This window comes from Neovison vison, chromosome X (genome assembly GCF_020171115.1).
Source record: "Neovison vison isolate M4711 chromosome X, ASM_NN_V1, whole genome shotgun sequence".
NCBI lineage: Eukaryota > Metazoa > Chordata > Mammalia > Carnivora > Mustelidae > Neogale > Neogale vison.
Genome location: NC_058105.1, coordinates 38,975,744 through 39,000,884, shown reverse-complemented (window position 1 = coordinate 39,000,884; position 25,141 = coordinate 38,975,744). Strand labels below are relative to the sequence as shown.

The following is a 25,141-nucleotide window of genomic DNA, read 5'->3' as shown; positions in this document are numbered from 1 at the left end:
TGGTGAGGGTAATGAGTCACTCTGCAATGGAATAAGGATTTGTGTATCCTAGAAAAGAAGCAAAAACGTTTAAAGAGCTTGACTATGCAACTAGTTTTCCTTACTACTTCTATGGTCACTCATACTTTCTACTATAATTAAATTCTGAGTATTTTTGCCCCTGAAATACTTTGATTTCATTCAAGTCATGTTTTGGACTTAGAACTTTGCTTCTTAAAAGGGCAAGAAAATTGGACTTCAGTCAAAGTAATTTTTCATGTGCCACTCCATCTCTCATCTACCATATATTTAAGTGACAGTTTTCATTATACCTTTATAGATTGCACAGTTTTGCTTGTGACAATTGGTTCTTTCTTCTTGAATGAAGGAAATAACATTTGGTAAATACTAAAAGAATCTACCGGAAAGACTGATTTCTGCTTTCCTGGAAATACCTATGAGAGGATTAGAAAACCCCGTTGTTTAGTCTGTTTTGGTTGTAGACATCTTGCAAAGCATGAGACTCTGGACTATGGCACTTTTTCCTAACTCTGTTGTTACAACATCAGTATACCCAGCGTGTGTTGTTACATCTTGAATTTCCTCAACTCTTGTGGCTATATAACTTATTCACTCTGCATTTCTGAATGTTCCTTCAATTAACCCTGATTCAACAGGTGAAGCAAAGTCTTAGAAATGCCACCAGAGTACAATATGTAAATGAATAGTTCCATTGAGATCAAAGAGGTGATATACTAGGGCAAACAAATGCTTGTTTAACTTTTCAAGCCTTGAAACATTGCAAAGATCACGTAAAATTAAAACTGAACTAAAAAAGTAAATGGATGCTTTTAGAACTAGATATTTAATTGCCTTAAGACACCAAAATTATTTACCTGTAATTCTGATACGAGAAATTTGATATGTTTGTTGCAATTAACTTTTGTATTGATTTTTGGCACTTGTGTTACCTCCCTTCTTCTATATATCCTTGTATTTCTTCCCCTACCCACTTGTTTGCTGTCACAGGAAGTCTCCACGTTCATTTGGCTTGTTAAAATCAATTTAAATCTGAGAAAAAAAACAGGAAAATATTATTTTGAAAGGCTTTTTCAGTCCTCGTTTTTTTATGAAACCAAATAATGATTTTGAAACAATACTTTTTTAATAAACTTACTAATATATCCCTTTTTCCCCTGTGTCTTCTATTCTTAGGGCCCTCCTGGTCCACCAGGACTTCCAGGACCAAAGGTAATTTTCTTTTATGTGCATTTTATTTGGTGTGAATTCTTTCTGTTAGCATCAACGAGATTTTAAACTAAAACTTCTCTCTTCAGGGGAATATGGGCTTAAATTTCCAGGGACCCAAGGGTGAAAAGGTGAGTAAAGAAAAATGTTGATTATGCAGCCCTCAGTTTTTTCCTTTCCTCATGATTTGAGCTCATCTTTTTGCAACTGACTTAGCTTACATTTTATATTTTTGTCTGTGTAAATTATGAAATATTACTTTCTCATTAAATCTTGCAAACAGGGTGAGCAAGGTCTTCAGGGCCCCCCTGGGCCACCTGGGCAGATCAGTGAGCAGAAAAGACCAATTGATGTAGAGTTTCAGAAAGGAGACCAGGTGAGTATGTAGAGAGGAAATCAATGAACATTTTGCTATAAAAGCAGCATTCCATTAAAATGCATTATAAGCTGGAATATAACTATATGGAAGGTACTTTAAAAATAACAAGAGTTTGAGATAATTAAATTTTTAAAGAGCTTTATTGAGATATAATTTACATACCATACAGTTCACCCATTTAAAGTGTACAATTCCATTCTTTTTTGTGTATTCACAGGGTAGTGAAACCATGACTACAATCTAATTTTAGAACATTCTCATCAGCCACCCTCCAAACCCCATACATATTTGTTGTTACTCTTCATTTCTCCCCAAACTCTCAGCCCTAGGCAACCACTAATCTACTTTTTGGCTCTGTAGATTTCCTGACTCTGATCACTTCACATAAATAGAATCATACAGTATATGGTCTTCTGTGTCTGGCTTCTTCTACTTAGTATGTTTTCACGTTTTTCCATATTGTAGCATGTATCAGTACTTCATTTCTCTTTATGGCTGAATAATGTTCCCTTGTGTGAATATTCCACATATTGTTTATCCCTTTATCAGTTGATGGACATTTGTATTGTTTGCATTTTTGGCTATTATGAATAATGCATTCATGTACAAAATTAGGTCATGGTAAGGTCATTGTCTTAGATGACTGTCTTCTCTATATTTCACTGATATACAAAGAGAAAGATGGCATTATAAACCGTTGTCACGTTTAGAAATAATTATCTGATACCTTGCTTCTACAGAGTAGATGAGATCATACATATCTTTTATAGCACAGTGAACCACCCTTGAACAAAGTGTGTACATTGTTGTTTCACTTAAATGCTAATAATAAAGTTAAGAATTAAGGACAAATTGTACTGAAACTCTACCATCAATATGGATTGGGTCATTTAATTCTCTGCCAAAATGTATGTGATATGTATGTATGATATGAAATGTATGTGAAATATAGGAGATATAGACTCTATATCTCCTAGTTTTAGGTATTCTTGCTTTTCATAAAATGTATCATTAATAATTTCATTTCAAGTGTTGTCTTTTTTTTTCCAATTTATTTATTTTCAGAAAAACAGTATTCATTATTTTTTCACCACACCCAGTGCTCCATGCAAGCTGTGCCCTCTATAATACCCACCACCTGGTATTGTTATTTACCTCAAAACTCAGCTTGTACATACATTAGAAATGAACTGAATTAATCAAAGATGGCTCTTGGTTCTTTTGCCTAGCAGATTTCAACTTTGAATTAGAAACATCCTATTATCTTTGGTTATACTGCAGGAGTCTATAGTTCAGTTTGTTAAAAGTGTTTTTAGCTAGCTCTAGTATTAATGTTGCTTTCCTTTCCCCTACTACTGTGTAGGGACTTCCTGGTGACCGAGGACCTCCTGGACCTCCAGGGCTACGTGGTCCTCCAGTAAGTCACCTAAAATTCTTTAATGTCATTTAATGTAAATTGGTATTGATACATAGCACTCCATGAACCAGTGTTTAAACCACTTTTGTGTGTACAGGGGCCTCCAGGTGGTGTGAAAGGTGAGAAGGGTGAGCAAGGAGAGCCTGGCAAAAGAGTAAGTATTATAACCACTAATTCTCTTTGGAAAAAATTTTAAATATGTGTTTGTGTGTGTGTGTAATTTTATTCTTTCCTCTTAATTCCTACTTTCTTTGTCTCAGAATGTCATGTTCATTTATTTATTGTAATAGCAAAGTCTGAAAAGTTTACTTAATAGTCCAAGGCAGGGATAAAGTTTGTTATGTTCTTTAATCTCATACTTCCTAAATAACAAATTTATATTCTTGCATTTCTTTTAATCTTATAGGGTAAACCGGGCAAAGATGGAGAGACTGGCCAACCAGGAATTCCAGTGAGTAGATAAAGCCTGTCCCCTTCACCTCACCCCCTAAAATAACATTTATATGTGGTTCTAGAGAACCAGGATGGCAAACAGGCTTGGGTTTGGAAATAGTTATTGTGACTGGAAATTATACTTTCTCTTTTGAATACAAACTTAAAATTTCTTTGTTAAAAAACGAAGTTTGATTTTTAAGTCAGATTTATTGAGATATAGCATGTATACAGTAAAATGAACCATTTTCAGTGTACAATTCTGTGTATTTTGGCAAACACATACAGTTGTATAATCAGCTTTAAAATCAAAAACAGTTCTATAACCTTCAAAAATTCCCCCAGCATTCTTTTGTAGTCATCTTCTCCCTTACCAACCAAAGTCCCTGGCAGCATTTGATCTATTTTATATCCCTATGATATTCCTTATTCCAGATTGTCATTTAAATGTAGTCATATTGTGTATAGCTTTCTGAATCAGGAGTCTTTCACATAGCATAATACATTGTACTATTTATCAATAGTTCATTCCTTTTATTGCTGAGAAGTATTTGATTGTGGGGATGTATCCAGGTTTGTTTATCCATTTGTCCTGGGAAGGATATTTTGGTTGTTTCTGGTTTGGGCCATTATGAATAAAACTGCTCAAAACATAAACATACAGTATTTTGTGTGAACCATAAGTTTTTTTTTCAATAAAAGTTTTGACAGATAATTACTACAAAATAAAGTAGAAAATAAAAACACGCAAGTCTAGGAATATTATTTCAAGCAGGCTTAGTATCAAGAGTATGCACAATAGATGTTAAAAGAGGTTTTCTGTGTGGTGACTAACATAACATAATAAAAAAAAAGGTTTTCAAGGACAGAAAATTTGATGAAATTTTGGAGACCATTCTGAAGGAAAGCAGGAAAGCAGTAATTCTTAATAAGATTAGAAGTTAGAAGTCTTAAAATCAGATAAATTGGTTTCCAGATGATTTTGCTAAATAGGTAGTCCTCAATTTGTAAACTCTATAATCATAAATTACTTTAGCATAAAATGGTTTAAGGGGAGGTAAATTCAGGGCCTTAGCTCTTGACAGATTGGTCTTTGTTTCATGGTTTAGGCTGCCATGATGATCAATAATTACCTCTGATTGGTTTTGACAGGTATCTTCAGAGAAAAGATATGTTCTCTGTTTTCACTGTGAAAACTCAAGTCAGGTCAAATAAAGATAGTCACCAGACAGGTCAAAAAATGACAACTCTTTGGGAATAGGTACTTGAAGAAGCTCCATCCTAGTTCTTTCCCTTCCATTTGCTGCTACGCTCTGGTTTTCACCTTGATTGTGAGCTGTTGGTTTTCAAGGATACCATGGGGCTGGGGAAAGGTGTTGGAACTAGAGCAAGTTAAAATGTCACAAAGCTCTGTGATCTTACCAAGATTAAGTCATTTTGTTTTCCCCAACAAATACTTCCTGGATTGCTACAAGCCTTTGGTTAATTTCTAGAGTTCTAAAATAGTTGACTCTGACCATTTTTTGCCAGTGTTCTTTGTTGCTTTTATGGAGAAGAGGGTGCTTGGACATCCTGACTCTACCATTTTTTTTATTATGTTATGTTAGTCACCATATAGTCGTCAATAATTTTTGATGTAGTGTTCCATGACTCATTGTTTGCATATAATACCCAGTATGCCACGTAATACATGCCCTCCTAAATACCCATCACTGGGCTTACTCTACCATTTTTGCTGATGTCACCCTGATCTCTGTATTTTAAAGGGTTTGCCTGGTGATCCTGGTTACCCCGGTAAACCAGGAAGGCATGGAGAAAAGGTAAGAATTTTAATATTTTGAAGTGACTGGTCTTATTCTACTTAACATAATCCTTTTCTCTTCCAAGGTTTTTAAATTTTTTTAATTTTTTTAAGATTTTATTTATTTATTTGACAGACAGCGATCACAAGTAGGCAGAGAGACAGGCAGAAAGAGAGGGGGAAGCAGGCTCCCTGCCGAGCAGAGAGCCCGATGCGGGGCTTGATCCCATGACCCCAAGATCACAACCTGAGCCGAAGGCAGAGGCTTAACCGACTGAGCCACCAAGTCGCCTCCCAAGAGTTTTTTTTTTTAAAGAATTATTTTATTTTATTTATTTGAGAGTGAGAGAGGGCACAAGAGAGTAGTGGTTAGAGGGGAAAACAGACTCCCCACTGAGCAGGGAGCCTGATGTGGGACTCAATCTTATCCTGTGATTCAAGGAGCTGAAGGCAGTTGCTTAACCAACTGAGCCACCCAGGTGCTCCCAAGGTTGAGTTCTAAATGAAAAATTTCTTAATAACTAGCTTTTGTATTCAAAACATACCTTCTTTATTCATCTTTTGGTGTTTTATATCATTTCCTCTAAACTTTCATTCATTGTCCTAAATCACAATCCATGTGATGGGAATACATGAAGAATTGTTTAACTTTAGCATTTCCATTGTGAAAAGTTGGTGCCTTCATTTTGAGCATGAATCGGCAAAACTTTTGTTGTCTAGAAAGTGGATTCAGCTCTATATTAGTGAGGTCCTCATACTAGGCTTTTAGCTGTGAATTTAGAATGTCTCCACTAAACATTTCCATTCTCTTTGCAATCATTGTCTGAAAGTCTGTGGCTAATTCTTTGTCACTTTTTTTTTTTTCATTTGGCTATACAGCCTAACTGGAAGTCATTTATTTAGTTATCTATTTTAAAAGTGACGTTGAAAAAATGTACAAAGCACATATTTCCCTTATTTATAGCAGAACACAAAATATCAAGTTTTCTAATCTCTGTGGTCTCTAATTGCTTTATATGAAAACCAATGTTGAAAAGCATTTTTTTGCAGGCAGGGAAGAAAAGGTGTTACAAACTTGAATGTACCCAGAGGGCACATGTTTTAATGGTGATTTATCTCTAAACTAGATCCAACTTCAAGCTTGGACTAGGGGGCACAGCCAGAATAAAGGAAGATAATAAATACTCAGACAACAAGATTTTTTTTCAAGTAGTAAGTAAAGTGATAGGATTGAATAACTCTTTAAACTAAATAAATGAAGCTTTTAGATAGATGAAGAGTTCCTATGAACAAGTCTAGAACAAAAACAGGGTTGAGAAAGACATCTATCCTTGGGTCTTAGCTGGTAGAATAACAGTTGCATGCCATGTTTTTTGTGCTGTTGTACCTACTGGTTTATAGTAACTGTTTTGTCTCTGAATTTGTCTTTCATTAGTTTCTAAGAGGAAACTCACAAAGCAATTATAATTAATTAGCTGTTGCTGATTAGAGTTAAGTCCATCAGCTCTAAAGTATCTGTCACTAATGGAAATATCTGAGACAACATCATGGGTCTTCCTAGACTTATTTTAATACTGTCTCATTGCCTCAAGTTGTGTTTCTCTTTGAGATATTTTATTATGGATTCCTGGGTCTTTCTGAAACTTAGTTATCTGCTATGTTTTTAAGGAAATTGGTGTTCTTATGTGATTTTTTTTTTTACTAATCTACTTCACACTTATATTAAACAGGGCCAAAAGGGTGACATTGGCCCAACTGGGCCTCCTGGACTTGTAAGTTGTTTTTTTTTTATTTTAGTCTTCATTTAGCAAATTTATATGAATGCATTCTTATTTTTGTGCCTTAGTATTCCTATCCTTTTCCTCATAGAACACAAAATTCCAAGTCATTCGTAATTTCTATTGGCTTAAAAGTCTACATCTAAAAACTTCAGTAATGTTAACCTCAAAGACTTGTATTGTTCTTCCTATATGTTGCTTCTCCATAGTAAAGGTTCAAAATTATGGCACTGGGTTGTTTTGCATCATGAATGCCAAATTATTTCTCAAGTAACCAGCAGGTGGTGCAAGTGTTGCTTATAAAGTTCAATAAAAGATACTTGGGAAACTAGGGATTGGCCCTTTCCCCTGCAGAGTTCTGGAAAGATGGATTTGGTCTTAATAGGTTTTCTCAATTAGTGATTGTCTGATTCACACTTCTTTCTTCCTTGGGTATGTGCTTTCTAGGGGCTCTTAATCATATGTAGGAAACTGCTCTATGAAAGAATAATTAGGGGGTTTGCAGATTTTGTCATGTTTGCATTCATCATGAAATTTAAGTCAAATATATTTCCAATCTTATTATGAATAAAATATCATTACTACAGTTTGACATATTGGCTTTCCTTTGGTTGAAATTTGGTAAGACTCTTGGTTTTATACTGCCTTGAATCTGTAAAGGTGCAGGTGTCATAACGTCTATATATTCAAATGTTTGAGTAACATTAATTCTTGCTGTCCATAGTCAGTCTCAGGTATTGATACTTAGTACTTAACAAATCTAATGAGGATATACTTAAAGATCTTAGACAGTTTTTATTCACTTTCATTTTAAAATCAGAATTTTAGTTCTCTGAAAAATAGTTCCTTTATAAAATTAGATAATAACATTTTTAAAGATTTTACTTATTTATTCATGAGAGACAGAGAGAGAAAGAGAGGCAGAGGAAGAGGGAGAAGCAGACTCCCTGCTGAACAGGGAGCCCAATGCGGGACTCAGTCCCAGGACCCTAAGATTATGACCTGAGTTGAAGGCAAACGCCTTTATCTGACTGAGCCCCCCAAGTGCCCCTGAGATAATAACATTTTGATAAATATCAGAAGAAATGGAAATTTTAAAAAAGATTTTATTTATTCATTTAGCAGAGAGGGAGAGTACAAGCAGGGAGAGCAGCAGGCAGAGTGGGAGGGAGAAGCAGGATCTCCGCTGAGCCAGGAGCCCGATGGGGGACTTGATCCCAGGAGTCTGGGATCACAACCTGAGCCGAAGGCAGCTGCTTAATGAACTGAGCCACCCAGCTGTTCCAGAAATGGAAATTTTGTGAATGCATTTCTATCCAGCAGCTTACTTTCCCTTTTGAACTATCATCTCCATTCCAGGTCCCACAACTTTCAATCTCCTTTTGTCTGAATAGCTCTATCCAATAGAATCAGGATGAAATATTGTACTTTGGCAGTAGGTGTTGATTTGTATGCCAGCTCAACATTTGCTTAAATCTAAAGCTTAATTATCATTATAGCTCTATGAGATTAATTAATTTATATTTCAATTATTTAACATGAAATTCTTTAGACAGTGAGATTCTAATAAGACCAAGAGAAAAGGAGTGATCAGTCAGTTGTTTCTAATCAATAAAGCCCTCCTAAAAGAGATGAGTTTGTTTCATTTTGTTTTAGAGGAAGAAAGAAATGTGGGTTGATAAAGAGAAAGATTGGGAGAAGGCATTATAGATATTTGAAATGGCATATTCAAAGCAAAGGGCAGGAGTGTGCAAGATCCATGAAGTGGTTATAATCAGATAGACCTCACTCTCCTAAAACTTCACTGCTAGAAATAACAGGAGATGAAATAGGTGAGAGAGGTATTGGAAGGGAGAAGAGATTTGACAGAGTCCATTGTGAAAAGTAGCATTGACATAGTAAGAAGTGGTGAGCAATTTTGAGTCCTTAAATAGGATAGCTAACACAGAGAAATTGATTTTTAAGGAGTATATCCTAGCAGTAGATTGGATTGAAAGGAAGATGCTCTGAGGTGCTCCTGTTAGTCCAAGTGTAAGATGGGCATAGTGGCTGTAGCAACAGGAAAGAAGGAGGTGAATTAGAAATTTTCAGTAAAGAATTATCAGGCTTAGGTAACTGGAATGAACTGAATGTGATGAGAGACATCAAAAAAAATTCTAGCTCAAAAGCCTAGGGCTCAGCAGGGTGGTAATATTATTATTGGTATTTAATAGTTTCTAATCAGTTACAGGATAGGAGTGATACAGAATGTGGCTCATAATATGTGTACTTGTCTTGATGATATTGCATGCAGAGCTTTGTGTAAATGATGACACTAATTATATGTAGCTGATAGGTTATTTTTAGAACAAATCACTTCCCCTTTGAGTTCCTTTATTTTTTTCTTTCATAATAAAGGTAATTCCTAGGCCTGGGACTGGTGTAACTGTAGGAGAAAAAGGAAACATTGGATTACCCGGCTTGCCTGGAGAAAAAGGAGAGCGAGGACTTCCTGGAATACAGGGACCACCTGGCCTTCCTGGACCTCCAGGTAAAAGAGACTGTACTTAATGTTCTTGTGTTTGTAGCATCTTTCCTAATCCACATGTCTGGTATTATTATACTAGTTCCAGGATGAGCAGGGAAGTAGAAGACGTGCGTATTTTTTAATTGACAGATACTTCTCAACTCATACTATAGCCTTTCTCACCAAATTTCTCACCTGTACTTAAAAAAAATCCATTGGATAGTTCCCTTTTACCCCCAAAATACAATTTCTACCTTTTATTAATAAATTGCACCCAGTGTTTCTGTGATCCAAAATGAATCTTTACGTTTTTCATTCTGCTATGGAAGGGAATGCTATTCTAATAATGCCTAGTTTTATAATATTTTCTCTATTAAGGTAGTAATTGACACTATCCACTTAGAATTCCACAAATATCTATTTAGAAATCCTTATAGTGATTTTGCTGTGCAATAAAATTTGGGGGCTCAGCACTGAGTGTTGTATCATTCCCTTATTGGAGATAGATAATACAGTGGAGCATTTCTAATTTGGCCATAGACTGAGTAGCACCCTTGTCCAGCACGTGTATTTGGATGTTCTCAAAAATGAAGAGATAATATGGATTTATGTAAAATATGAAAAGGTCATCTGGCGTAGCACCTGGCAAACATATATGTTTAATAAATTATTGTTCCCTACCCTTCAAAAATTTGACTAATGAATTAATAACATGATGAGATGAGTGATACTCAGTGATCCCCCCAAGGAGAAAAAATAAATGTGGGTTCTTTTCTTTCTAAGGATACACTTTGAATTTCTAATTTCAAGGTAGCAGACTCAACACATACTATGTCTAGAAAATTAAGATAAGGAATTCTTCTGGGATGCAACAAAAAAGTTATAGAATTAGGTCATATGAAAGAAAAATTAAGAGACAAGGGATAAACCCAGAAGTTCTAAAATTTACCATGCAGGAGTTCAGCGAGGAGAGAATGGTACAACAGGCAATATTTGCAAAATTAATGACTGAGAACTTCTATTTATTGAAAGAAAACATGAGTCCCTATGAAAGTGTATGAATCACCAAGCAAGAGTAAGATAATAATACACAAATACATAATGACATATTGTAGGGACATTTTAGAATTCAAGGATAAAAAGAAACTCTTTAAAACCCTCTGAGGGAAAAGGCAGACCACCTACAAAGCAATGAGAGTCAGAGGAAGATATTGGAGCATTTTCAGAGTAATAAAGAAAAATAATTATGAATTTGGGATTCTTTATTACATCAAACTGTTATTGTAGTGTGAAGATAGGATACTTAGAAAATTTCCACCTCCAGAACGTCTCTAAAGTAGTTACTGGAGGGTTTAGTCTAAGAAGAGGGAAATGAATTCAGGATGAACTTGGGGGTGGGAATGGGTGAAATATAAGAATGAATGGTTAGGAAAGATATTTTGTGGAACTATAATTATACACATTGTTACCATAGGATGAGGTGATGCAGAGAGAAGAGGGGGAAATCAATCATAAGGTTTTTTGTCTTATTAGCAAGAGAGAATACTAATATTATTAATTCTCAGTTTTTAGAAAAATGTAAGTTTAAGTACATAGGTCAAAATTTTAGTAGTAACCACTAGAGAAGACTACCAGTAAAATGCATGACTTATACATCCTTTGAGAAAAGAGAATAACCAAAAATCTGGATTTACATAATATAATTTAGAATTGGGACAAACCAGACACAGACAAACTTTGGTAAATAGAAAATAAAATATAAGATGACGAGAAGTCATAAACAAATCAGCAACTCCAATAAATGTGAAAGTACTAAGCATTGATTAAAAGACAAAAACCAAAATAAAATTGAAATATGAATATGTACTGTGCATAATAGGCCCATTTAAGTTAAAAGGACATAATTTTTTTAAATAAAGCAGTTGAAAGGTATTAGGCAACTTCTATCTAAAAGAAAGCTGGTTTAACAATTCTAATACAGTATGAAATAGAATTCAAATCAAGAAGTACATTAAAAAGAGATATTTCATATGGATAGATATAGACAGATTATACCACAATGATGTAAAAGTCATGAAACTTTGTATATCTAAAAGTACAGCTTTGAATATATAAAATAAAAACTGACAAACTACTAGTGATAACATATTAAGGAGGTGAAAAATAAATTAGGATATAAATGATTTGAGCAACACTGTCAAGCTGCATATGTGGGAGAAAGAAAAGTTGTATGCAGCAAAGAATATACATTGTTTTCAAACTTATGTGAAACATTTACAAAAAAGATCTCTCCTAGATCAGAAAAAATCTTTCATTTTTAAAAAGGTTTATCTGTTATTGAGAGAGCAGGTGTATGTTTGCACACACACAGACACACAGGAGTGCAAGTTTGGGGAGGGGCAGGAGAGAATCTTAGAGCAGACAGGAGCAAATGCCACTGAACTTGAGCCCAGTGTGTGCCTGGATCTCACCACCCATGAGATCACAGCCTGAGCCGAAACCAAGAGTGGGACACTTAACTGACTGAGCAAAACAGGTGCCCCCTGAAAAAAGTCTTTTAAAATGATTTTTAAATAATGGGATGCTATACAGAAGTAAAAATGAACTTACAGCCACATTCAAAAATACTGGAACTTTACAAACATAATGAAAGAAGCCCGACACAAAGGAGTACATTCTGTATGATTTCATTGCAATGAAGTTCAAAAACAAGCAAAACTAATTCAGAAGTTAGAATATTTGTTATCCTTGGGAAAGAGAGGGCAGTGACTTGGGATGGGTAGATGAAGGGGCTCCTGGAGAGTTGGTGATGTTCTAGTTCTTGAGGGTACTGGTTACCAGATGTGTTCCTTTTGGATAATGTATTAAACCATATACCCTTACACTTTTTGGTATGTATGCCATGCTTCAACATGCAAATCCAATCAGCTTGATTCAGAATTTTTTCTCTGGTTAGTACTAAGGCCAGCTGGCATAGCATTTGGTCCAAGACTCTGGAATTATATGATCTCAATCTCCGTTCATATCCTAGCTTTAACCACTTCCTGTCATGGAGATCTTAGCCAAGTTATTCACTCTCTGAGTTTCAGTTTCTTCATCTGTAAAACAGGCTTATTATGGTACCCTGTGTACAGTTATTAAGGGGATTAAATCCTGTCAAAAAATTTAAAAAATTCTTTGCAGGCTGTGCTCTGTGACCACAGTGAAATGAAGTTAGAAATTAACAGCAGTAAACACCAAATATCTTTACATTTGTATATTAAAATGAACATATGTAAATAACTTTAGAGGTAAGCAAGAAATAAAGAGAAATGACTAAATGCTAAACAGCCTTATAATCAAAACTTACTAAACATAGCCAAAGTGGTGCCCTTAATGTATCACAAAATTAGTGATACTAAACATAAATGAGCTAATTTGAAAAAAATAATAAGAACTGAAATAAGCATAAACAAAATAGAAGGAAAAACTTGATAAAGGTAAAAATAAGAAAAAATATGATCAAGAGAAAAACAAGAGAAGGCACAAATAATATCAATAAAGTATTATTACCATAAATACAATTAATTTTGAGAGACTATGGACTCTGAAAAACAATAAATTACAAGAAAACTGTAAAACTCCATCAATATATTGGAAATTCTAAATGAAATATCCATTCCTCATGAAACAAAAAACACAAATTACTAAAATTTTCCTGAGAAAGTAAAAAAACCTTAGTAGATTAATTACCATGGAAGATTTAGAAATGTTAAGGATTTCTATGAAAAAAAACATTTTATAGGTGGTTATATAGTTTTGTGGATGAATTCTACTAAGTTGTTGGGTGAGTAATTCTGATATTTTACAAACTTTTTCAGAACTTTTTTTAAAAAAAGGACATTTAATTTTATAACATTGACACCAAACCACCAAGGAGATAGCACTAGAAATAATTATAATTCACTCTCATTTATGAATATAAAAAAATCCTAAATAAAATATTTGCAAATCCAGAAAAATATGAAATAATATGATGATAGGACCAACTAGATTTTACCCTAAGATTTCAAGGATGGTTCAACATTATTGTAATTGACTATATTGACAGATTAAAAGAGAATGGACCAATATTTGTTAAGAAAAGAGTAAAATTCAATGCTCATTCAATTTTTGAAAGGTAAAAAAGTTATCAAACTAGGTTTAGGGACGCCTGTGTTGCTCAGTGGGTTGAGCTGCTGCCTTTGGCTTGGGTCGTGATCCCAGAGTCCTGGGATTGAGGCCCGTCAGGCTCCTTACTCGGCAGGGAGCCTGCCTCTCTCTCCGCCTCTGCCTGCCTTTCTGCCTGCTTGTGTGCTTTCTCTCTCTCTTTTTCTGACAAATAAATAAATAAATAAAATCTTTTAAAAAAGAAAAAAAAAAACTAGGTTTAAAAGTGAACTTGATGAAGCTGCTGCATATAGGAAGTATAGGACTGTATAGGAAATGTCATACTTTTTGTGGTAAACATCAGGAACATTCACATTCAAGTAAAAAATAAGATACACATACTCAGAATTGTCTATACCCTTTGTCATTACACTGGAGAGACCAGCCAGTACACTACATCTGGAAGAAAAAAGAGGTGTAAGGATGGAACAAATCCCCAAATTTGAGTTATTCACAAACCCTATAATCTACCTAGAAAGCCTAAAAGAATCAAATGACACATTACCAGAACTTAGAATGTTTGCAAGGTGGACAGATATGATAGTTGCATACTTAAATAATTTGTCTTTCTCTTTACCAGCAGTAAAAAAATAAAATGTATGAGAAAAAAATCCAGTTAACAATAGTAATAGCAATAAAATTCATAGTAGTAATCAAATTAACCCATGAATAAACCAAACAAAAGATGTGTAAGGCCTTTCTTCAGAGTCCTATAAGATATCATTAAATAATATAAATTAATAAATAATGGAGAGACCTAATTTCTTGATATGAGAACTCAATATTATAAAGAGATGATTCTCCCAAAATTAAATCTTTAAATTCAAATAAATCTCATTCAAAATTCCAGTATTTTTTAAATGAAACTGACAAACTGATTTTAAAATGCACTTAGAAGATAAATTTGTAAGTCTAGTAAAGATGGTTTTTATTCATTTTTTCAACTAACATCTTCTTTCATGAAAATAGAAGCATTTTCTTTTTTTATCCTATTAATATTTTATTTCTGAATTTTTCCCAAAGCATTTTCTTTTTTTAATTTAAATTCAATTAGCCCACTTATAGTATATCATTATAAAGATAGTTTTGAAAAAGAACAAAGATGTGTATATTTTCCTTAGCAGTTCTGAAAGCATTATTCAAATCCTTTATAATTATAATGATTATTTTTATTATTATAAAAAGATGCATTCATGTTACAGGAATAGGTAGTGCAGAAGAGTGTCCAGAAATAGAGCCACGTTTGCATGAAAACTTTGAGATGCTTCTTTTTCTCTTCCTAATATTTTCTAGTATTTCTTAGATTAAAAGATCATAGCATCAAAGAAGAGCAAGTAGAGGGTTGTTAAGTACATTTCCCAAAGTAGTAAAGCTACCTTAAATTATTCTTTCTTACACTCAAACTGGTAGTTACATTATTTAAAACTTTTCATGCTTTTCCAGATGTCAATTCTTATAGAAAAAAAATAACATAACTGGCATTATAAATTAAAGGAAGATCTTATTATTTATGTCTCATTGAGAACTAAAGTAGTATCTCTAAAATAAGATAATTTTGATCACTTTATTTTTTTAATCTTAGGGACTGCAGTTACTGGTCCTCCTGGCCCCCCTGGCTTTCCTGGAGAAAGGGGACAGAAAGGTGATGAAGGTCCACCTGGAATTTCTGTTCCTGGATCTCCTGGACTTGATGGACAGCCTGGGGCTCCCGGACTTCCAGGGCCTCCTGGCCCTCCTGGCCCTCACATCCCTCCTAGTAAGCTATACTTCTCTCCTAAATTCTGTGGGGTTTGTTTTGTTTTCATTCGTAGGTGAATCCAGCTGAAGGTTTGCACTATTCTACTGCTTTTTCTACTTTTGATTTTTGGTGATTCTTTGATGTTTAAATTTTCTCTTGAAATTATCGCCAATATTATATCTTCCTTATGCTTATAGGTAGTTGTATAACTGCAGAGAAGTAACTGAAAATAGATCTTATTTTCTAGTCTGCTTTCTTTTTGTTTAGTCTTCTGGATATTCTGCCACTATTAGTTTACTATCCTTTATCTTGTCTCAGGTGATGAGATATGTGAAGCAGGCCCTCCAGGCCCTCCGGGATTGCCAGGTGATAGAGGACTCCAAGGAGAACAAGGAGTGAAAGGTTTGACCCCCATATTCATTCCTTCATTCTTTCAGATCTTCAGCCAAATGCCCTCTATCCTCCACTGTACCTAAGTCACTCACTGTCACGGTCTTACTCCCAAGACCATCTCATCACCAGTAGTGCAACTTACATCATCTTGATTTCATGAATTCCATTTTCTGACCACTGTATCCTTTCTAGCTCACTACCTATAATAACCTGACTCCGGTATTACTTCAGCCTCACTGATACCTACCAACTTTGACTCTCCCTCAACCTTTTGATATTCTTTCTTCCCTCATAACCTATAAATGTCAGGATCAATCATTGTAAACAATCCCATGTATAAACCCTTGCCTCCTTCACTCTTCTCTCACTTGATTGTGTGTACTCACTTGGAACAAAAGCCTAGTTTTGGTAATTCCAAATTATCACATCTTCTGAGCCTACACCTCCTCTTCTCTCCTCAATTTTTTAATACCTTCTCTTCCATTCTCATGTTAAGATGTTGACCTGCTTCTACTTCCACTGACCAACTGAAGCAGTAAGAGAATTTTCACAGATTACCACTATCACATTTATACCTACTTGAATCTGTGCACATACATTCTGCACTCCAGCCTATTACTATCACTGCTCTTATCTAAAGCCAGTTCTTCTATTTGTACAGTAGATTCCATTCCTTCTTGTGTTCCCAAGGATTTCATTCCAGAAATTCCTGCCTCTCCCATGTTGTCAGTTTTTCCCTTTTACTGGATCATTCCTGGCTGCATACAAATACACCTTTTTTCACCCAACTAAAAAATACCTTATCCCACTTTCCCTGCCAGATCCTGCTCTATTCCCTTGCTCCCATTGCAGCAATACTCCTCCAGAATTTTCTACTTACCATCTCTGGATACTCTTACTCCAATCAAGTTTTTACTCCCCTAATCCACCACTCCATAGATGCTGTTTTTGTCAAAGTCACCAGCAGCCTATACCCCGGTAATCCAAATATCTTTTTTTACTCTTTTTCCATTTCTAAACACTTTCCTCACTTGTCCTGATTTTCTTCATACCTCCTTGGATTATTAATATATTAGATATAGAAGTAGTGATAGAGATAGATATGTCTATATATATAGTTATAGTTATATAGTATAGTTGTCTTTCTGTATAGTTGTCTATCTCAATCTCTTTATATGTATATCAATGTATCTATATAATCTCCCCTGAAAAATACAAAACTTTTCCAGGACTCTAGAAGACTCTTGTGCCCCCTAGTCAGCACTCCCAAAAGTAACCACTAGCTTATCCTCTATCATACATTAGTTTGCCTAATCTTGAACTTTGTATAAATGGACTCATACAGTATGGGCTCTTTTGTGTCTGATGCTTTTGTCCAATATTATGTCTGTAGGATACCTATGTTTTTGTTTCTAGCAATATTTTTCACTTCTCTTTGGTGTTCTTTGTATGAATATACCTGAATATTCATTCTAATGTTAACAGACATTTGGTCTAGGGCTATTGTAAGTAAAGCTGCTATGAACATTCTTAACACATGTATTTTGTATGACATAAGCATTCATTTCTGTTGTGTGTATACCTGAGAATGGAATTGCTGTGTTACAGGGGTAGTTGCAGGTTTTGTTTGCATAGATAACACCAAACCATTTTTCCAAAGTGGTTTTAGTTTCTAGTTACCTGATGACTTATTGATGCCGAGCCTCTTTTCTTATAGTTTGTATATTCTCTTTGTCAAGTGCCTTTTTCCTATTTTTAATTGGGTTGTTAGATATTTGTATCACAACCATCTTCTTCCATTCTGTGACTTGGTTTTTTACTCATGGTTTTTTTTGGCATAAGTTATTAATTAGAATAAATCCAATCATTAATGTCTTCTTTTATGGTTAGTGTTGTTTATGTTCTATTTTAGAAATCTTTGCTTATCCCAAGATATTATCCCAAGGTGATATTTCTATGTGTTTTCTTCTAAAAGCTTTATCATTTTGACTTTGATCTTTTATCTGTCTTCAAGTAATGTTTGTGTTTAAAGCAGGCATCAAAGTACTTTTTCCATATGGATATTGAATTGGCTCAATATTGTAGTACAAACGACTATCATTTCTCCAATGAATCACATTAGCACTTTTGTTGTAAATCTTAACGATACCATATGTATGAGTCTGTTTCTGACCTCTCTGTTTTGTTCATTGTTCTGTTTGTTTTTCCTTCCACCAAGCTAGACTATCTAAATTATTGTAGCTTTATAGTAAGTCTTGGCTTAATTTGCATTTTGGCATGTATTTTAAATTTATTTATCCAATGTATAATTTTGGAATGCCCCAAATATTTTAGTCCTTGTTCCTCTTCTGTATTTGAACTCATTCAGTCACTCTCCTGACTTTAAATACCACTTATTTGCCAGTGACTTTGAATTTTATATCTCTTGTCCAGAGATAACTTTTTTCCTCTAGATTAGTATATCCAGCTGTCTACTTAACATTTTGAACTTGACATTTGACCAAGTTAAAGTCCTGATCTTTGTTGCCTCTTCCCTCATAATTTTACCACTTATATTTTCCCTTTTTAAAATGCAGGCCACCCTAGCCTTTTGGTTGCTTGGGCTAAAAACCTTGGAGTCATCTTTGATTCTCTTCTTTTGTATTCCATGTATGATCCATGAGAAAATCCCATGAGCTCTATTTTCAGATATACCCAGAATCCAACTGGTTCTCCTCATCTTCATTGCTGTCACTCTGGGATGAGCCCTCATTTCTCCTAGATTACTTCAGCAATAGCCACTTAAATGGTTACCCTATCTCCATCATTGCACATCCTTTCTGTTCTCAATATAGTAGCTAGAGACATCCTTTTAAAACTTAAGTCATATCTTCTTGCTTTCTGTTTACATTTTTTACTGGATTCTCATTTCACTCATTGTAAAAGCCAGGCTTTATTTACATTGGCCTATGTAATGTGTTATGATATACCACTCATTATAACCTGTGAACTGTCTGATGTGCTTCCCCTGCCTCTCTCTACTCCAGCAATCTTGTCTCCTTGACGTTTCTTGAAAAGGCTGAACATGACTATTCTTTCTTCCTAGAGTACCTCTACATTCATTAGGCACATGTCACATCCTTTAAGTTGTTTTATCATATATCATCATCTCATTTCACCATATTATTAAAATTGTAACCTGCCACCCATCCCTAGCATGTTCAATCACATTTACCCAGGTGTATTTTTTCTATAAACGTAACACCTTTTGATACATTTATATCTATATCTATATCTATATTATACATATATATTATATTTGATATATATGTGTTAATAATTTATTACCTTCATTGTTTATTATTCCTTTCCATTGGTAGGATGTGAACACCATGAAGGCATGGATTTTTGCCTGTTTTGTTTGTTTTGCCTGTTTTGTTTTGTCTGTTTTGTTTACCAGTATCTCATAGACACCTGGAACCAGTACTTGGCAAATAATAGACACTTGGCAAATATTTATCAAATGAATTGATTCTAATATAGGCTTCTCTATACTACACTATTGGGTTGGAATGTTGTTCCTTGATGCTAACTTCTTTAGAAGCTACCTAAAGACATACATACCCCTTTGAGTAAAAATTGTTTCTCAATATGCTTTTCTCTAGGTGACAAAGGTGACACCTGCTTCAACTGTATTGGAACTGGTGTTTCAGGGCCTCCAGGTCAACCTGGTCTACCAGGTCTTCCAGGTCTTCCAGGTAAAACATCCTGCCTCAGGGCAACCTTTTAAAAATATCTCTTGGCTAAATATTAGTGAGCTCAGTTTTATTATAATGCCAGTTTCTCATATTCATAAATAATTAAATATGAAATGCCTCTATCTGCTACAAAATAAATTATGTTCTTTTTTCTAATACCTGAAGCTACCAATATTTTCTCTTAAAGCCTTTTGACAATACTATTCCAAGAAAAATATCTTCCCTGTTTTCCATATGGTGAGGAAAATAACTCATACAGAGTGAAACTTCTTTCTTCCAAAAAGCTGGGGAAAAAGCTCAAAATGTCTGGCCCCTGAGTGCAGTTTCCAGTGGCAGAGCTTCTAGTCTTTGGGGATGTATCACGTGTCATTAAGGGACAGGGCTTCTACTGTAGTTTGGCAATCAACTGCCCATATTTCTCTTTCTATACATAACTCCTCCTTCCCTGTTTCCAATCAAAATTATATTTGATATCCATCAGACCCACAGCTCTCTCTCAACTGCCTCTGGGATATCCCAATATTATATTCTCTTTAAATCACACTTTATGTTTGTGTCAGGGATGTCTCTTATCTTTCTGTCTAGTATGTCTGCCAAAGAAACCAATTCATTTAGCACTTGGAAATAAATTTTTAGGTGGTCTTATAGCTGCCACTGGAAGTTAGTAATCTAGCTTTGTACCTCCAGTCTAGTGGTTTTTGAACTTGGGAGTACATTAGAGTTACCTGGAGGACTAGTTAAAAACCCATATTGGTGGTGCCGCCCCCAAAGTTTCTGATTCAGTAGACCTGGGGTGGGGACCCAAGAATTCGCATTTCTAACCTTCTAACCAGTACCCAGGTAATGCTGATACAGCTGATGGAGGAACCCATTTTGAAAACCACTTCTTTAGTAATATTTCCTCTAGTCTTTGAGCACCAAATGTTTCTCATAAACCAAATTTTATGAAGTGGTGAACTAAAGAAAGGACTCATAGGGATTTGGAAAATTTGTTTAGGTCAGAATGAAGTAAGATTTTCAGACTGTGTCCTTATCTTTCTCCACTTGGCAATAGGGTGGTTATAGGAACCTTAACACCTCTGTGCCTGGCAATTGGTAGCTGTGAGCTCTGAGAGGCTTTGTAGTTGGAAACGTTTAAGGATACAATATCGTATAGATTCACCTAAAAGTAAGGATGATTTGCTCATTTTGAGAGCGTAAAATAGGAAAATAAAAATGTGACTTGTTATATGTGATTGAGAATGGGGTTCTTATTTGAAAACTTGACTTCCTGACGTGATGATTTTTATATGAGCTTTGTCAGGGGCTCAGGGTCAAAGTTCACATTATTGTGTGTGTGTGTGTGTGTGTGTGTGTGTGTGTATGTGTATGTGCATGTATTAGGATCTCTTGGTTTCCCTGGACAGAAGGGAGAAAAAGGACATGCTGGTCTAACCGGTCCCAAAGGATTAACAGTAAGTTTTGAGTATATTATAGAACACACATACACCCCAAAAAAACCTAGAAGAAATCCATTTACCCTTTGGTTTTCTTTTGTGGATATATATAATAAAAGAAATTTAGTGCTTCTGTCAGTTTGTGTTCTTTTTAATTCCTTGACTCTCCCTGACTCACATGACTCACTTTGTTCTTAGCTTTGTACACTAAATGTCATTGGGTGGGTGGATAGGATAAACTGGAGAGAAAAATATGTGGGAAAAAAAAATAAACTGATTTTTTTTCTTTTCTTCTTTTTCCCTTCTTTCTTTTTCTTCTCTCAGGGCATACCAGGAGCTCCAGGTCCTCCAGGCTTTCCTGGATCTAAAGGTGAACCTGGTGATAGCCTCACTTTTCCAGGAATGAAGGGTGACAAAGGAGAATTGGGTTCCCCAGGAGCCCCTGGGCTTCCTGGTTTACCTGGTACCCCTGGACAGGATGGATTGCCAGGGCTTCCTGGCCCCAAAGGGGAACCTGTGAGTTGCTTTGATATTCTTAGTTTTGTGATGTCAGATTGTTACTTAGGGATATTTCCTAGGATGAGCCTGGTTCTATAATGAATGCCCAGTTAGTAGTTAAAAGAATGTAACTGTAGGTAGTAATGATACATTGTTATTGACTATGTTGGGTTTCTGTACCACCTTTTTCTCTCAGTTGTTTTATCTTCTTAATCTATTACTATTTGAGTAATATTGGTTGGGAATAGGTGGGCAGGAAGTTAAGATGCTTATGGGTCAGTGTGAAGTTCCCCTTCTCTTATACTACATATCTTTGTCTGGGTTTATTTGGACTTGAGAACAGAAGTCTAATTTGGTTCTATATAGAGTAAGCTTAGAGGTTAGTGTGAGTAGATGGCCATGTGTTAGCTACAAACTTCTTGACTTACTGCTAGAGTGTAAGCTTTATGAAGACAGAGATTTTTGTCTATTTTTGTTCTTTGCTGTATTACCAGCCCCTGACACGTAATAGGAACTAAAAAATATTTGTTGAAGGAATTAATGAATAAATGGAATGATCACACATCCCATCTTCTAATAACATACACTAATACAGCTTTTAAGAAAAAAATATTTATAGCTGTATCATTTCTTTAGTTATATTCAGTAATACCAATATACCAACTTATATCTATGTTTCTGCATTAAATTTTTCCGTTTTCAGGGTGGAATTGCTTTTAAGGGTGAAAGAGGTCCCCCTGGGAATCCAGGCCTGCCAGGTCTCCCAGGGAATAGGGGGCCTATGGGCCCTGTGGGTTTTGGCCCTCCAGGCCCTGTAGGTGAAAAAGGCATACAAGGTGTGGCAGGAAATCCAGGCCAGCCAGGAATACCAGGTGAGTTTACTATGATTGTTATGTTTTTAATTTGGTGCTTAAAAGTAGAAATGTATTATCTTCTGGCCATTCTTGGCTTCTTTTCATGAGAGATCTGTTTCCCTGGCCATTTATATTTGGGCTTTTCAGAGCTCCTTAGCAAGGGAGTATAGTGTATGTGTTTTCTCTAAAGGGGGGGAAGTTCCCTCTTTAAATTTCTTCTGATTGTCTTCATTGTTTTTGTTGTTTGTTATTTTTAAGTACATGGTACATAAAGTTTAACAACTATAATGGAAACACACATGTACATACCACACATGTCAAAAAACGGAAGATTGCCATCAACCTAGAAATCGCCATCTTCCTCTCTCTGTCCTTTTCCGATCATGATCCCCTTCCATTTCTCCAGAGGTAACCACTGTCCTGACTTTTGCATAATTTCCTTCCATTTGCCCCTAGTTTTATCACCTAAATATGGATCCCTAAACAAAGTACTTTAATTATGCTTCTTTTTGAACTTCATAATAATGGAATCATAGGGTAAGTATTCTTTATGATAACTTTGTGTATAGCTATAGTACATTCCTTTTCATTGCTGTATAGTATTCCATTGTGTGTGTATGTGTGCATGCGTGCATGTGTGTGTGACATTATATTTATCCATTCTGTTGTTGATGGATAATTGGGTCATTTATAGTTCAGGTATATTATGAATAATGCTTCTGTGTACATCATCATATATATATATCCTGGTGTATATGTGCATATACTTCTCTGAGGAAACATCAGCAAACTACAGCACAGCATTCAAATCTGGCCTGCTACTTATTGTCATAAATGAAACTTGTTGGAACACATCTGCACTTACTCACTATTGTCTATGGTTGCTTTTGGGCTCCTACACATAGTCTCAACATTTTGCAGACCTGAGTACTTGCTACTGAGACCTTATGGCCCACAAAGCCTGAAGTATTTACTGTCTGGTCCTTCTCAGAAAAACTTTGCCAATCTCCAGGCTAGAGTATGTATTTAAGACGCACATTCTCAAAGCATAGAATAAATGCAGCTTCAGCTTTACTAGATAATGTTCAAAGCAATTTTACCAGTTTCATCAGCAGTGTTGGAGATTTCTTGTTGTTCTTCATCTTCATAAACATTTTGTACTGTCAGACTATTTACATCCTTGTCAGTTTGCTGATTGTGATGTATCTCATGACAGTTTTATTATATTCCCCTGATTACATTAAAGTTTAGCACCTTTTCATGTGTTTGTTGACTGTTTCGATTTCCATTTCTGAAATTCCCATTCAAGTGGTTTTTTGGACCATTTTTTATGGGATTGTTTCTTTTTCTTATTGATTTAGGATTTTTAAAATATATATATTCTGTGTATTGTTTGTTATCTATTCTGCAAAATTTTCACTCACTACAGCTTGCCATTTTCATTCTCTATATGGTGTCTTTAATCAACAGAAATTAATTTGAATGCAGTCTCATATATTAATCTTTTCTCTCATAGTTAGTGCTTTTTTACATCAGGTTTTAGAGATCCACTTTTGTCCTGAGCCTATTTCAAGTTCTTACTTCAATTAATGAGAAGTAGGTGTATCTGGACTTTGCAAACATGAAACCTTAAGGTGCCATTAGTTAACCAAAAAAAAAAAATTCTTGTTTACTGCAGTTTCAGTTTTGTTAGGCTCTTTAGACCTACATTTAAAAATATTTTTATAGATGGCCTCTTCAATCCTGGAAGCTCTTAAAACTGTCGTCTACTTATTCTTTTTGAAAGTTTATCCTTCTGTTTGGTATATTTCTTGGATAAATAATATGGGGATATTTTTCTTGTGGGTTCTTGTTAGTGTGCATCTTCAAAAGATTATAGATACTTTCTTGTTTTGCTTTTAATTAAAAAGACATCTGTAGTCAAGTGAACACTTCTCATTCACTGTTTATTCCCTCTTGTTCTTAGGTCCTAAAGGTGATCCAGGTCAGACCATAACCCAGCCAGGGAAGCCTGGCCTGCCTGGTAACCCAGGCAGAGATGGTGAAGTAGGTCTTCCAGGTATGTGAGGAATTTTTTTTGGCCATGTCTTTAACACTTACTGACTTCTTTCTCTGAAAGTATCCCTTTCAAGAAAAAAAAAAAAAACTGCTGTATCTCCATAGGTGATCCTGGACTTCCCGGCCAGCCAGGCTTGCCAGGAATACCCGGTAGTAAAGGAGAACCAGGTATTCCTGGAATTGGGCTTCCCGGACCACCTGGTCCCAAAGGTATGTAGGACTGGGCAGCAGGCAGGCTAGTTTAATTAGTTAGTATGACATTATTCTTTGATATAGTTCCCTCAACAAATAAAATATGGTAACTGTGCCTCTTTTCTCAGTACTGTAAATAATGTAAGTGAAAAGTCACAACATGTATACACCATAAATTTACTATCTTTATCTGAAGCAGTCCAGACAAGAAAATATCTAAATTATGGTTATGCAAAAATGATGTATAAGCTTTTAAAATTACAGAATTATTGTCTTTTGTGTTCACCATTGTATTTTCAGGGCTTAGAAAAGTTCCTGGCACAGAGTAAGCACTCAATAGATACTTGTTGAATGAATGGATTGCATTAAGCAGAAAACATATTTATTACACATATGTATCCAAGTAATGTTTTATCCTAAATCACATTCTCTTGATTTATAGGGCTGTTGCTTCAGCTCTGCTTTTTTTCTCACAGAATTTATTTTCATGAATGGCAAGCATGCACA

General features: G+C 35.1%; 1 protein-coding gene across 5 annotated transcripts in view; it reads left to right on the top strand.

The window, feature by feature from the left end:
• The window catches only part of COL4A5 (collagen type IV alpha 5 chain), a 221,396-nt gene that overhangs the window by 129,867 nt on the left and 66,388 nt on the right, over positions 1 to 25,141 (top strand). For 4 of the 5 annotated variants that reach the window (XM_044236048.1, XM_044236047.1, XM_044236044.1 and 1 more), the window contains exons 11-27: positions 1,195 to 1,230; positions 1,317 to 1,358; positions 1,511 to 1,603; positions 2,970 to 3,023; positions 3,121 to 3,177; positions 3,430 to 3,474; positions 5,222 to 5,275; positions 6,987 to 7,028; positions 9,432 to 9,564; positions 15,311 to 15,484; positions 15,785 to 15,868; positions 19,504 to 19,596; positions 20,980 to 21,050; positions 21,357 to 21,548; positions 22,234 to 22,402; positions 24,351 to 24,443; positions 24,548 to 24,652. In XM_044236048.1, the coding sequence (XP_044091983.1) occupies positions 1,195 to 1,230; positions 1,317 to 1,358; positions 1,511 to 1,603; positions 2,970 to 3,023; positions 3,121 to 3,177; positions 3,430 to 3,474; positions 5,222 to 5,275; positions 6,987 to 7,028; positions 9,432 to 9,564; positions 15,311 to 15,484; positions 15,785 to 15,868; positions 19,504 to 19,596; positions 20,980 to 21,050; positions 21,357 to 21,548; positions 22,234 to 22,402; positions 24,351 to 24,443; positions 24,548 to 24,652 (1,537 nt within the window). The remainder of the gene's footprint in view (positions 1 to 1,194; positions 1,231 to 1,316; positions 1,359 to 1,510; positions 1,604 to 2,969; positions 3,024 to 3,120; positions 3,178 to 3,429; positions 3,475 to 5,221; positions 5,276 to 6,986; positions 7,029 to 9,431; positions 9,565 to 15,310; positions 15,485 to 15,784; positions 15,869 to 19,503; positions 19,597 to 20,979; positions 21,051 to 21,356; positions 21,549 to 22,233; positions 22,403 to 24,350; positions 24,444 to 24,547; positions 24,653 to 25,141) is intronic. The other variant, XM_044236046.1, reaches the window with a different exon arrangement.